Source organism: Drosophila sechellia, chromosome 3R (genome assembly GCF_004382195.2).
Source record: "Drosophila sechellia strain sech25 chromosome 3R, ASM438219v1, whole genome shotgun sequence".
Taxonomy (NCBI): domain Eukaryota; kingdom Metazoa; phylum Arthropoda; class Insecta; order Diptera; family Drosophilidae; genus Drosophila; species Drosophila sechellia.
This window is the reverse complement of record NC_045952.1, coordinates 8873465-8888771: the sequence shown is the minus strand read 5'-3', so window position 1 is coordinate 8888771 and position 15307 is coordinate 8873465. Positions and strand designations below refer to the sequence as shown.

Below are 15307 nucleotides of genomic sequence, written 5' to 3'. Positions count from 1 at the left end.
TTTATGGCACAAAATTGCAGGCACAGCAGCGGCAAATTAACACAGCACGAATGCAAATTTGGAGCAGCGGCCAGCCTGTTGCCATTGCAGCCATTACCATTCGAGAGCCCATTCCCATTTCGACCAATTGATTATTTGCCCGGGTATCCCACATGGCAGCAACTGTGAAAGCCACGACTCGGTCATGGCCAATGTTCCATACATGTACATGTATACATATTCATTCATATACACATATAATATTCCCATATAGTATATCCTTGCTGCGTTGGGCGTTTGCGTGAGCAGTGTGCGTGGCATTCTGGTCACCACAACGCATTTATCGCCCATGCACAGCACGTCGGCCATTCGGAGTGGAGAAAAATGCTTATAAAGGATTAATTCGATTCCAATATTCACATACGCATTCGCAAACGCAAACGCATTTTGCATTCGGCATCCGACATTCTGAACTCGGCATTTTGTATTTTGCATCTCCGGCTTGCCCAAAAGCTGGTCAGCAGATATATCTGGGATATTGCCGGTCATTGTGGGCATTGTTTTAAATGCCCCGACCATAATGATTGTTGCAAAATGGGAGCGAGAAACAGAAAGTGGCATTTCCAGAGTATTGAATGGGATGCACTCTGCAGGCCGGAGATAAAAGTATTAAATGCTTCAATTAATAAATACTCGTTAGCTTTGGAATGCTTGAAGCTTGGGCAACTTCATTTAAGTATTCCGACAAAGGGAAATTCTTAACTGGAGAAAATCTCAACAAGCATTTTTGCGATTTTCGTGTAAATGACCAGATTTACTTGGCATTTATACTAATTTACAGAGCATTCGTACTTCAGATTGTGCTGCACCAAAAATCCTTGGCATAGTCTTTTGTAGCTCGTTGAATGTGTTGAGCTGCGATTGCAATTTGCATTTTTCATGAGTGCCAGGCAACGTAATGGATTCCCTGGGCAACAGATTAAAGCTGCATTACGGTGTCAAGACCTTTTAAATTTTCAATTTCCCACCTTCAGTGTTGGCCAGAAGGATATTGCAAATTTAATTGCATTTATGGCTGCATTTCGCATTCGCAAAACGCATTAACACACCGACAAAGGCCGTAGCCGGGGAGTTGGGTGTGACCCATAGATTGAGATGCACATGCGTTTGATGCACCGGGACAGATAGCCAAATGGCATGTTAATTGGCCTAATTCGATAGCCAATTGAATTAAACACCACACACACACACACATGCTTAAGATCGTGGAGTGGCTTAAATCACGGAAATTTTCGATCCACACAAAATGATTCAGTGGACACTTTGATTTTGCGGCAGCTCCATCGATATGATTATCGAACAAATCAGTCTGTACCTCGGCGCTAATTGTTAATTACCCATGCATTTCAGGTCGCATCGCCCACCACAGGAGGCTGCCACGCCCCACGCCCCCTCTCCAGGAAGCAGGACGCACGGACGCACCACACCCCCATTCCCAACATGGGCAGCGGACACTATTTCTGGGCGATCTTATACTTTGCCAGCCTGTGCAGTGCTTCACTGTAAGTACCCACCGTACTTTTCCACCGATCCGATTCACATAAGTACTCGTATCAACACTCGCACCACAGTAGCTGCAAAATGTAAACCGCTTCATAACTTGTCTCCCGCTCCACTTACCATTTATTTACCACACTTACTTTTAACTTAATAAATTTGTTGCCGCGCGGCTCTTGTTACGCGTGTTTCACACTGCTCTTGGCCGGAAGTGGCGCTCAAAATTCGATTTACATACAATTGTCATTAATTTGGCCAAGCCACGCCTCGTTGTGAAGTAGCATTGCCGATATATACAGCGAAATCCCTATCTATAGATCTATAGATCTCTAGATCAATTTGGCTTTTAAAATAATTAGTTTCCTTTAGAAAATAATTAATTTAAATTTACTAAAAATAAATTAAAAGAATTAGGAGTAATCCAACTAATGATAGGGATTATATAACATTTCTGTCTATATCGGATATGGTATTTCACGATGACCTAGCAGTGTAGTTTAAAAGCCATAGTTTGCAATTAAATTGTTGCTTATTTACGAACACACGCCCAGCATTTATGGTAGTCGCCTCGATCTACTTGAATTTCCATATACTGCCTTACACACACTCACGCACATACTCCACCAGCAGGACACATTATTAAAATGTAATTAATTTTCGTGCAATTTTTTGTCGGAGCATAAATTTTGGAATTATTTACGCTCAAGTCGAGGTCAGAGTCAGCAGCTATAGTATGTGACTTTGCCTGGGCTTTTGATAAGTGCGACTGTGTATAATAGCAACGATAAGGATAAAGCGAACACTAGCCCACACTTTCGATGATTTGTACATACTTATCTTTGAATATCAACAATAACGTGCTGTAAATTGTATGCAATACTTTTGTTTTATGCGATTTTTCAAACCAACTATTACTAACAAATTGCTGAGCTAATGTTTTTCCAAAACTTCAATACCATTTAAATATTTCGACTTTCAAATTGCCCAATTAATTGAAGCAAACATTTTTAAATTATACATGCGTACACCTATCCGTATCCTGATTTCAGAGCAAATAATGCCAAAATAAATTTCCGAGAAAAGGAGAAAAAAGTCTTAGATCAAATTTTAGGTGCAGGCAAATACGACGCCCGAATACGACCATCTGGAATAAATGGCACAGGTGAGCATAACTTCCGATTAAGCCATATGAAACTAAACTTAACTTAACCATACCGTAAATATGTATAACTTTTAATGGTTGTTTTAATTCCGACTTCTAACCACATTCGTTTGCTTTTATGATTCGTTTTTATTTTGCCTTTTCGTTATTGATACAAAATGTGTAAATTTATTGGTAAAAGCTATCGTTAGGAAGCTATATGAACAAAATTATGAAGTTCTAGCTAATGTAAGCCTCTGTTTAAGTTAAACGAAATCCAATGTCGAATCATCTCTAATGTAGCCTAGAGTGCCAATCAGATCAAGCAATACATAGCCTAGTTAGATCAGTTCAATAAGTTGTTTTACATCGTTTTACATTTACGTCGAAAACTCACGTTTAAACCAAACTTTATGCCAGATGGTCCCGCCATAGTCAGAATCAATCTATTCGTTCGCAGTATTATGACGATTAGTGATATTAAAATGGTAAGTCGCACTGAAACGGAGTCAGTAAATTCGATATCGTCACTCGAAATCGATAGATTGCCCACCAAAAGCCCACCATCCCTTTTGTCCTGACTCTCTCTTAGTCTGTTTCTTGCTATCTCACTCTGCCTCCTCATCAAGAATTAGAAAACACTAAAGTTGTCTTGGTAGCTCTTGCAACTCATACACACACTCTTTAAAGTACACATAGCCAACACAATTCACTTGCAACAGCCACACAACACACTTGTATTTTGCGTTTTAAGTTAACTCGTTCTCTAATTCTCTCGATACAAGCTACCTTATATATATTGCGTATATACCATATACATCCAATGCTAAGTATTTGCGTTTGATTTTTGCCACATTTCGGCAGTTTGTACCAGTACCTGTCCTTCCTGTTTGTACATTTCTGTTTCCGTTTCGGTTCGTTTCAATAAACAGCGTTCGTTAAGTTTCATTTAAGATAAACAGCAAATAATACACGGAAAAAACTCGAGCTAAAAAACATTGCCTACTTTTCTGCGCGCCCTTGCAAAGCGCCTATTCCATTTTAGAGGATTACTATTGGTGAACAGACTACAACTTAAACTGAATTCAGCAGAATTTTCGAATGTAAAAACTCTTACTTTAATCAGTTTACACTTTTAAATTCAAATTTTAAATCCAAATACACTCTTTTAGTGAACATTATCGATCCTTAATTTCGATTGATATCGAGTGAAGCTTTGACAATAATTTTCCCATCACAAATAAATGTATTTGGCATTTGAAATGAAATACTTTGTCAACCAACTATAAGCACCCTTTGTGAGTATGCAGTTTTTTCCATAGGTTATTTCATTTCAATTATCAAAATGTTTTGATTTCATTTGCAGTTTATTTTATTGTTGTCATGTTGACTTTTAGCGCAGCAATGACATCATTAAAAATGTAAGGGCAGCATAAATATTTGAAAATAGCCCGACACATATTCATTCACATACAAATAGTCTGAATCACCGACTGGGAATGGCCATTAAACAGGACCCATAAATAAGCTTTTAAATATATACTCTGTATATTTGCCAGTTCGATAAATATTAACTATTGAGGCATATCAATTAGCACAACCCACTTTGCCCTTCGGCATTTGGAAGCAATCACACAGATTCAGTTGTAATTTGTTCATACCACACATTCTTACGTACCACACCCCCGACACCGCCAACACCCCTACCACCCCCTATAAGCCACCCTCGAAGGTCACAAAAACAACTCATAGACAAACAACGCAACTTTAGTAACGTACATAAATTCTAGCTTAACTTAGGTATATAAAAAACGCAAACAAAACGAAACAAAAATCGAGAAGAAAATATTCTTTGACTTAGCTTAGCTTTGTAAGCAAAACTGGAAGCGAACTTGCTTAGCAACTTTTGTATCCTAGCAAGTAAGCAAAAAGGAAAACAACAACTGGGAGGAAGGCTATAAAATAAAACTTTATTGCAGAGAGAGAGCCACATAAAGGCATAAGGACTGCCTTTCCTGAAAATTTGGTAGATGGAGGCCACCATCTCCATCTCCGTCTCCATCTCAATATCCACCTCCTCCGCTCCGCTGGTCATTTTAAGTTTGTTTTTAGGGGTTGGACCCTGCGGCAGCTGTTAAAATTTGTAGTATATAACATTGAAAGTATTGTGCAAATCGGTGAATATGTCTGTCTATCTATCATGTATCGCCTGCAGATGGTCCAGCTGTGGTGCGCGTCAACATATTCGTTAGGAGTATATCGAAAATCGATGATGTAACCATGGTAAGTCGGCGCATCCGCAGCCAATCAAATCCACATTAAAACCCGATAGAAATTCAGACCCCAACCCCTGACCGACCGCAAGTGGATGCTCAAGTCGTAACCCCTGTCCCGGTTCACTAGGTTCTCAGAATCCCTGCTCTGAACTGTTGACCCCGTTCTCTGTGCTCGATAGGGCTGTGTTCTCGATTTAGTGCTGCTAGGCGTCGGGAAAGTAACCAAGACACTCGAAATAATACTAGACTATATATGTATAAACATGGAAAATATTATATATGCTAACGTACAAATCTTTATCTGATATTGGTATCTATAATACATAACACTTTGTTTGAATATCGATGTGATATGATTTCGTATTTGAGTTGTATGATTTACGTAAGATTTGCCTTTTTGGTTTGGGTTTTTAGAAAACGAAATTGCTCAATTGGTTGATTTTTCGGTTGAGAATTGCATTAAATTAGATTTCTTCGTTTGTACGTTTGCATTGGTAACTTGAATTAACTGACTGCATTTTTCTTTTTTCTCATATTAACAAATTGTAACATAAAACATTCAGTTTGCTGTTTTGTAGACAACCAAAAGAAATACAAAACATTGTGAAAAAATGTCTTTTTGGATCTCTTTCCCACACAGTCTCTGTCTCTCTCTTTCTCTCACAGCCTCGCCTCTATACCTTTGTTTCGAAACATAAAGTAACCAAACTTAGTTGAATTTCCTTACTTCTCTATCTCTGTCTCTCTCTCTCTACCTATCTGTATAAATTTATGAATTCATATTAATAATTCTTAATTAACTAATCAATCTCATTACGAATTATTTATAACTATGATGAGTGTTGCAGATGCGAACCATCTATTTAGCCTCGGTCTAATAATTAATTATATACAAACTTAATTTTATTATGCCATTTGCTTATTAACAAAAATTATCTGTGAAATGGAAAATGTTGTTTAATTTATGCTACTCTATGTACTTAGTGAAACAATAAATTCAATTGTGAACTGTTAATTTTAATCGTGTGCTTTGTATGTGTGTCCCCAACTATGGTTTCCCAGACCTTTTCCCAAAAAAGAAAAACAATTTCCGCCCAATAAAAAATCGTTTCGCCATTTGAATATGGTCCTTTTATTTTACGCCCTTCAACAAACACAACGCTAACATGGAAATTATCAGACGCTTTTAGATTTGAAAGCAAAATTAAATTAATCCGTTCTAGTCGACAGAAGGAAAACTAATTGAAAATGTGTGGCTTGCATTTTTCAAAAAGTATTTTCAGTGAGAGTATTACACGAATAAAACGAGAAATACATCCATTCGATTGGCAAAATAACTAAATACATTTTCAGATTTTAGATGATACAAACATAAATATTGAACAGAAATAAACTAAAACAAGAACCAATTTCATTTTTCAATGAGATCCATGCAGACATTTTCTCTACGCATTGATTCGAATTTCAATTTGTGTTCTTGTTGATTTTAAGTTCTCCTTTATGTTTTTAATGTAACTACATACATATCGCTCACACATGAAATTCATCAAAAATTTATAAGATAAGACAGCGTATCCTATTTAAGTTAGTGTGTAAGTGAGCCTAGATTAAGGACAATTCGGCGTAAGGATTGCGGAAAAATGAGAAATGTGCAGAACCAATTTTGATATGATGATTGATTTTAGATAATAAGGCCACCAATGTGTCGGTGAACATGTTCCTGCGCTCCATTTCGAAAATCGACGACTACAAAATGGTGAGTCCTGGATCAAGCACAGCAACAGCACACTGCTACTACGACCACTCCAACTACTACAGATACAAACGATTAAGTCCCAAGCGCTTACTCTCACTTTGCTCTAATTGTGCGTGCGTGTGTGTGTCTACAAAAGTTAATCCAGTAATTTGGGCCTATTAAATAATTGCATTAATAATACATACATGTCCTTCGGTGTGTCTGTGTGGGCGTAACTGGGTGTAAAATACATTAGTCGAGTTGCGACGATTCGATTCGTCGGTTCTGTGTCAGTGGAATCTGTAAATTTTCTTTGTACCTGCAACCTGTACAAGTTAAGCAAGCTGAATATGTTAACAATATCAATGTACTTGTATCATACAAATATCTATAAATACATATCCCTGTACCTGAAATGTATAAACGAATACTTTATATTATTTTACCTCCTATTTTCTCTTAATTTTCGAACTTGAAAGCAAAACCTGCTTAATGCTTTGTCTCCACCGCCAGCCGACGTCACTGCCAGCGAGCCAAGTGTATAAGCAAATCGAAACCACGATTCTATGAACTAAGTTTTAGTTGTAACTTAGGCTAGACTTAAGGCTTAGGTCGGAACCACCGCACGACAAAAACAGACGCTCACAACCACCACACCCACCACAACCACCACCACCACCACCACCACCACCAGCATTAAACCACCGACATTGAAAACACAGCCCACAAATGCCGCCCACACCACCGCTCATTCAGTTCAGTTCTGTTCCGTTCGATTCGGTTCGGTTCGGTTCGATTCTTTCACTTACCTTCATCATTTTAAGCCACCTTGTTCCAGCCAGCCAGCCAGTTCTGGGCTCAATAAAACCAATTGAAAATGCTTACCACACACTAAGAAAACCGAGAGTGTTTCAACTATGTTTAGGTACTACGATAGGGTTAACTGTAAGTACAAACTAGGAGATATCATGCCAGTGCCGCCGATAAACCAAATAAAACTAATGAAAAAGGAAAAACGAAACGGGGAAAACCATTTACAATCTCCATTTGTCCAGTTCGGTTTCCGCTGTCAGGAAAAATGCTGGTAAAAAGCGGACAGCTCCGACAGCCAGCGGCTGGCACAAAAAACTCACAGCACATTTAATTTGCATAAAAGAAACCAGTCATAAATAAAAAGCAATTATTTGTAATAATTATTCAAATTTATTTGTTTTCACTCTGCTTAATTGGCAAGTGTTTACAATAACATTTCCCCTTCTGGGATTCATTAAATCACGAGTAAAATATTGTACAACATGTTGGTTAACTAACATAAAAGCGATTTTAGTTGGATTTAGTTGATCTTTTAATTAAAATCCCATATACTTTTTCCAAATCCCATCTCTTGTGGAATGGCATGAGTGTTAACTAAATACTAATCTGTTTTGTAAGCATGCATTCTAGCGATTTCTTAGTTTATTAATATTAATTGACTTTAAATAGGGTTTGTAAATGACAGCCAGAAGCTTAGCTAATGGAAGTCAATTGAAGTCTTACGACTTTTTCCCAAGTCGTTTCAACTCATATTATTTTTGGCTAACGAACTTAATATATATGTTTAAAGAATACATATATATATACATTTAAGTGGCATCATTTTTAATTAGTTCTCAGAGCACTTTTAAGAACTACTAAGATATTTTTAAGTTAAACTTAAATATGTTTTCAGCTTTTGTTTAAGAGAAAGACTTAAAACAAGTTCTGAATGTATGTATAAGATGCCTTGCTTTCTCCACTTCGCCTGCCTGTTTTGCTTTTGTCTTGACGTGCTTTTTGCCTGATCTTAGCCAGCTTGCCCGTTTTGAAGTTTAAGTGTGCAACACGTTGCATGCGGCATTCGGTTGCATTTTGTGCAGATATAAAATATTTATTAGCCATGACAAACTATACCATCAACCCGAACAATGCCGAGTACAATCTAAACCAGCAGAAGCCCAAACCAAACGACAGTTAACCACCATACTCTCTATATATACGAATAACAATATATACCACTCAGTTATACAAATAACAACTACTTCGCCTCGCCTTGCTCGCTCTTTCATACTCCAACAAAAACAATCTTTGCAAAAGTAAAGCTAAAACCCCTCCAAACCAAAAATCAAATTCAATTAAATAAATCGAACTGCAAGCCACCCCATTGAAAAAGTCCTCTTAACACACAAGCTAAAAAATTTAGAAGAAAAGAAAACCTGAAAGAAACTCCCCTTTCAATTCGACAAAGAGAAATTTGCATTGTAGTTCAGATTGAATTCCCCCAAAGCCCCCAATTTAATTCGTCTACTAATGAGAATTTTTCCCCTGGCCATTCAACCACCACCCACCCACCAATCCGGCGAATCCGACGTCCACAGGAGTACAGTGTGCAGTTAACCTTCCGTGAACAGTGGACGGATGAACGCCTCAAGTTCGACGATATCCAGGGTTAGTTCAATTTCACTTCATTTTAGCTTAAGAGAGTTTTTAAGCCATATCCGTTTCCAGGTCGCCTAAAGTATCTGACCCTGACGGAGGCGAACCGCGTGTGGATGCCCGATCTTTTCTTCTCGAACGAGAAGGAGGGACACTTCCACAACATCATCATGCCCAATGTGTATATTCGCATCTTCCCCAACGGCTCTGTGCTATATAGTATACGTATCTCGCTGACATTGGCCTGTCCAATGAACTTAAAGCTGTATCCGCTGGATAGACAGATCTGCTCACTACGGATGGCCAGCTGTAAGTTAAGATCTAACAAGATTAAGATTTAACATAACACGTTAAGGCAGCACATTAGATATATTCTAGTTACCTCTTTCTTAATAAATAAATTATAAATCTTAATTAATATCCATTATTTTAGATGGCTGGACCACCAACGACTTGGTCTTCCTGTGGAAGGAGGGCGATCCCGTGCAGGTGGTGAAGAACTTACACCTACCTCGCTTCACGCTGGAGAAGTTTCTGACTGATTACTGCAACAGTAAAACCAACACCGGTACGTGGGTTCAGAATGTGTGTTGCACAGTGTTCCTTATAAGCCGATTTTGACATCATTCAATATTAACTTAACTATTCTCCTAGTACTCCTTCTCGTACTCGAACTCGCCTTGTTTCGTTTCCTCGCTGCGTTGCGTATTTTGTTTGCATTTGTAATAAGTGTTCCCTTGAGATTGCATGCCAAGTGGTTTAACTTTAGCTCCAATCATATCGTAAACGCTGGGTCCCAACTGGAAAATATTATAAACGGACCCATAACCACTTCATAGCAAGCACATACACGCATATACACCCACAATTACCCAACCCACACCCACACCCACACCATCACCCACACACATCCATTTATATATAGACGTAGCGACTTTCATAAGATGCCGTTCACACATGCGCCATTTCAATGAGCATATCGTTTTGGGCCGTTATCAATGCCCGAAACGCATAGAGCCAACATTTTACGATGTAATTCGCACACTTGCACACACGTGCCTCTATATAAATGTATAGCTGTATATATATATATATAATACCCAACCCACACCACCATACAGATCGTTTACCTTGCTGTTTTTTATGAGCACTTTGAAATCTGCGCGCGCTTTAAGTAAATGTTTACCTTGGCGAACAACTATTCAGTCGAGGACGAGGCGGCGTGAAGGCATCGAGGGGACTCCCCATCGAATGCAAAACGGAAAATGAAGGCAAAAATGGCAAAAGCCGTACGGAAAGTAAATTAATCGAGGAAATTGTCTGCGACGTTGTTTAAACTTGCACAAAGACGCTGGCTGCACCGAAGATGATGATGATGGCGGCAACAAGGATGTGAATGTAGATATAGCCGAAGAAGTGGAAGCGGAAGTGGGAATGCGAATAGGATGGGGGGCAAACAAGAGGGCCAGATTTTTCTACAAGTTGGCAAATTGTGTGTCAGCATATTAGGATAGTTTACGGAAGCCAAAGCAAACAGAATCACGTATTTGTCTAGTGGAGAAGGCTCCACCTGAATCAAACCCAAAACCCGCTGACACGAAGTTTGTTTGCTTACAAATTAGTGAAGGAAGACCAAAGACACCCTCTCTCTTAGTGGATAGGGCCATCAACCCCATCACCCATCCACAAATAAGTTAGCATGAGCCTGAACTTCATCATTCCCGATTAAAAAACCAAAAAACCAAAATCAAATACCAAAAAATCATTCTCATTTTAGCTCAACTATATTTAATCTCAACTAAATAAGACTTTTTCCACCTAGACGTTGCGTAGTTGTTGCAATTTAGATATCTCGCCTTGAACTTAGTTGCTCACTTAAAGTTTATTAATTTCATATCTTCTATGAGCGTTGAACGTTGAACGGACTTAAAGAGCCAAGCGAACGAACTCTAGTAAAGGGCTCAAGAGTCGAATGCGAATCCCGGCCAAGAGAAAGAGTCATCGTTTTGATTGATGATGGCCAGTTGCACAGCCAGAGCCAAAGGCAAAAGCAAAGCAAAAGCCGCAGTGCGATTTGCTCCAGCTGCGAATTACGGAGACCGTAGACCAGACCCAGATTCAGACCCAGATTCAAAGACCCAGACCCAAAACCCAGACCAAAGAGCCGAGCAAATAAACCACACACGCAGCAGTTAAATGCAAACAGGGCGTATGAGTGCGGAGTATCCTCCGCACAGGCAGACACTGAGAGAAATTCGAACAGCACACGCTCGATGCGCCAAATCGCCGAAAATCGAACAAATGAGAACCAATCAAAAGCAAAAATATGAGAATGTAAAATAATAAACAACTTTGTCTTGAAGAGTATGGAACGCTTTGCCAACAAATTAACGGAAATGAAGCACAAGAAAGGGGCGTGGCCCCGAGCCAGCGCGCGTGGGGCGGTTTCGGGGGCGGGGGCGTGGCAGCAGCGTCTGCCGACCGGAAGCGAACGGAATGAAAATCAGAACCTACAACAAGAACCAGCACACAAAAGCCGTCGAACTTCATTTCCGTTAAGATTTTTGTTGCAAAAGTCAGAAATTGAATTCATGTTGATACTTTTTGCCTATGATGCAATTTTTCATTTGATTTTATAATTTTCCACTTTCTGTGTGCCAGCCACCACCACCTCCTTATCACCCACTCTTGACATTTCTTTTTTGTTTTCCTGTAAATACATTATGTCTTCTTAAGCCACAACCCCCCCACCCACTGACTTTGTATGATATGTTTTTACCCAATTTCGTTTCGTTTTCGTTTTTTATCTCCTTTGTTTCGGAAAACCCACTTTTTGTACATACCCGAAAAGTCTCTCGGCCCGAACAAAAAATCGTCTGTAAATGTGTTTTAATTTCTTTTCTTGGCAAAATTTCTAAGCAAGACACTTTTTATGTTCTCTATTTATTGGATGGCATTTCTCTGTACCTTGTATTGGATATCTATCTGTGTGTATATACCTACTAAAACTGTGTGTGCGTGAAACTTAAGCAAACGAAAGCCAAAAGCTGCAAACGATACCTCTCTTATGACATCCTCCCGTACATTTTGAGTTTGACACATTTTATATACCTTGTATACTCATAGGTGAATACAGTTGCCTCAAAGTCGATCTACTATTCAAGCGAGAATTCTCATATTACTTAATACAAATTTATATACCATGCTGTATGTTGGTCATTGTATCATGGGTATCATTCTGGCTGGATCAAGGAGCAGTGCCGGCGCGAGTGTCACTGGGTAAGTACGCATTTTCAATTTGCCTCCTCTACCTGTAAACAAAATATGTGTTATAATATTTACTAAATGTTTGACTATTTTATAACCTAAAGTGTACTTAAGTGCAAGCCAAACAATTATTTACTTGCAAAGTGTTCAGACCTTTTCAAGATGGCAATAAAGTTCATTTTTTCCGCCATTTCTAGAAATAAAATTCAGAATTTAGGTAATCACCGTAAAAGTACCAGCGTCCTTTTTTATTATTAGAAATTATTTTTTTGAGCCGATCCATGAACTTGTATGGATTTACTTTAATTATAAAATAGTCAAGAATCAAAGTCAAAGTTTGAAACGTAGTAGGTCTTATATAGATCCTCCACTGTTACCAAATCTTATGCTAGTCCTTGGAGGACTAGCTTCGTCGATTTTAATAGTAGAACACCAGTTTGTTGTGCACTACTCCATTACCTAACCCCTTTTGCAGGTGTCACCACCCTGCTGACCATGGCCACCCAGACGTCGGGCATAAACGCCTCCCTGCCGCCCGTTTCCTATACGAAGGCCATCGATGTGTGGACAGGCGTGTGTCTGACGTTCGTGTTCGGGGCCCTGCTCGAGTTCGCCCTGGTGAACTATGCATCCCGATCAGGTTCGAATAAAGCTAGTAATTGAACTTTTATATGCTTCTTAACCACGTATAAATGTTAATTAATCGATGGTGTTTATCTTTTTTCTGTTGTTTTATTGTACTGAGTGATATCGAATATACTATACGTACATATCTATAGTAACCACATATAAATGTCTACGCATACTGTACATACAACAACTCTGAAACTCTGAAACTCAGAACCAACGTCACACTCTCAATATATCACACACACACGAGTTACTCACTGTGGACCGTTATATCAGAACACTCACACACGCAGGACCGGCGTGGCTCACACAACAACAAGAACTACAACCAGTCTCGGGCTATATATCTAACGAATATCGAATGTCGAATATATCCATATAGAGTACACGCAGCGTACTTGTCTATATTTCCGAGCGAAAGCCCAACGATTTAGCCGTAGTGTTTTTGATCGACTTTTTTCCCTTATTTACTTTTCACTTTGATATCTAACCACAAAATGGGTTCATCCTGTGTATCAAACTAATCCAACTTTTTGTTTTACTCTCTTATTTCATTGTGCGCCCACCATTCATCGACATGCATACGAACACACACATGCACAATCCGCAAACTACACACCCACACCCAAACGCACACACCAATACCAATGCCAATACCAATACCAAAACCAAACCAATACCCACGTACCACGAACTTTATACGCGTTTGAAAAAACACATAAACCGAAAATTGTAAACAAATTGGTCGAATTTCCTGTCGAATTACTACGATTTGTTCGGTTCCTTGCTGTTGTATAACAAACTGCTTGTAAATAACTACGAACTGTGTGTATATCCACCGATCTTTGTGGTAAACGAACTATGATTTGCGTACCCCCGACCTCGTCGATATAATTGCACCCGATTAAATGTTTGATTATAATTTGTATTTATTTTTTGTTTGGTTTTGTTAAACATTTCGAATTGTTTAACGTTTTCTGTATGTGTGACTCTCTTTCTGTCTTTCTCTTTCTGACTGTCTCTATCTCTGTCTCGCCTAACACTATCGCTGTCTAACTGTATTAAACGTTTTTAACCTGTGCATCCCAACTAACACACCCAAAAAAACCTGTAAAAAAACCAACAAAAAATCCAAAAAAACCATCCAACTGCCGTGGAACAAATAAATTCTTGTCAAACATCTTCCATCACATGCAACATATATCTATGATATATACGGATCGGGCCGCAGACATGCATAAGGAGAATATGAAAAAGAAGCGCCGCGATCTGGAGCAGGCCAGTTTAGATGCCGCTTCAGATCTGCTAGATACAGATAGCAATGCAACGTTCGCAATGGTACTTACCTCTTGATATATCTCTTTAAACTCCAAACAGCTTATGATGGTTTATTGGGGGTCTTAGGAACAGAGTTGGGGATAACCTTCCGCATTTTTATTTTCGTATTTATTTCTCTGACATTTTTGGGATTTGAGTGGGGGCGATCTTCGAAGGCTTAACTTCTTTAACTTCTTGCTTTGAAAAACAAACTAAAAACTATAATTGGCTTAATCAAAATTGTTATGATAAAACTATTAAAACAACTATTTCCTTTTATATTTGCCTCTTTTTTATTACCACAAAACAAAACCAAAACGAATACCAAAAACAAATGCAAAATTCAACAACTTTTTTCAAACGTGCTCATCCCAACTACAACTACAACCACACCTCAACATCAACAACCAACCACAAATAAACTGAAAAAAAACTGAAACTGCAAACAAAAAAAAAACCTACAACCAACCTTCCACCAACCATCACCGAACATCGCTCGCTGGCAACCAAAACAAACCACTCGACCGGAATTGAATTGAAAAATTGCGACGAAATTAAATCAAATTACGCACATGCCAATGCACTTTTGTCCCACCACCCGAATCACCGAACCACCGATACATCGAACAACCGACCCACCGAACCATCGTACCTCCAAACCACCAAACCACCGATTCACCGAACCACCAACCCAAACCACCTGCGACCCTCATTTACATCCGACTACAATCGCAACATTCATGTCAAACGGCGTCGCAATTTGCGCGCGGTGGTGGCCAACAGAAACCGCTAGTACGCCATCCGGGCGATCCGCTGGCCCTGGAAAAGCGGCTCCAGTGCGAGGTGCACATGCAGGCCCCGAAGCGACCCAACTGCTGCAAGACCTGGCTGTCCAAGTTCCCCACAAGGTAACGCACGGGATCGAGGATCCCGAACCACTCGATCCTACCATGT

The 15307-nt window shown here is 39.2% G+C and overlaps 1 protein-coding gene across 15 annotated transcripts in view; it reads left to right on the top strand.

The window, feature by feature from the left end:
• LOC6619045 (glutamate-gated chloride channel) overlaps positions 1-15307 on the top strand; it is a 35527-nt gene that overhangs the window by 15582 nt on the left and 4638 nt on the right. For 3 of the 15 annotated variants that reach the window (XM_032720981.1, XM_032720984.1, XM_032720977.1), the window contains exons 2-11: positions 1390-1541; positions 2586-2698; positions 6639-6709; positions 9082-9151; positions 9212-9448; positions 9573-9707; positions 12266-12418; positions 12882-13046; positions 14268-14374; positions 15137-15261. In XM_032720981.1, the coding sequence (XP_032576872.1) occupies positions 1480-1541; positions 2586-2698; positions 6639-6709; positions 9082-9151; positions 9212-9448; positions 9573-9707; positions 12266-12418; positions 12882-13046; positions 14268-14374; positions 15137-15261 (1238 nt within the window). In that variant the 5' untranslated portion in view covers positions 1390-1479. Of the gene's footprint in view, positions 1-1389; positions 1542-2585; positions 2699-3097; positions 3166-4892; positions 4961-6638; positions 6710-9081; positions 9152-9211; positions 9449-9572; positions 9708-12265; positions 12419-12881; positions 13062-14267; positions 14375-15136; positions 15262-15307 lie in introns of all 15 variants that reach the window. The other 12 variants (XM_032720983.1, XM_032720985.1, XM_032720979.1 and 9 more) reach the window with 5 other exon arrangements.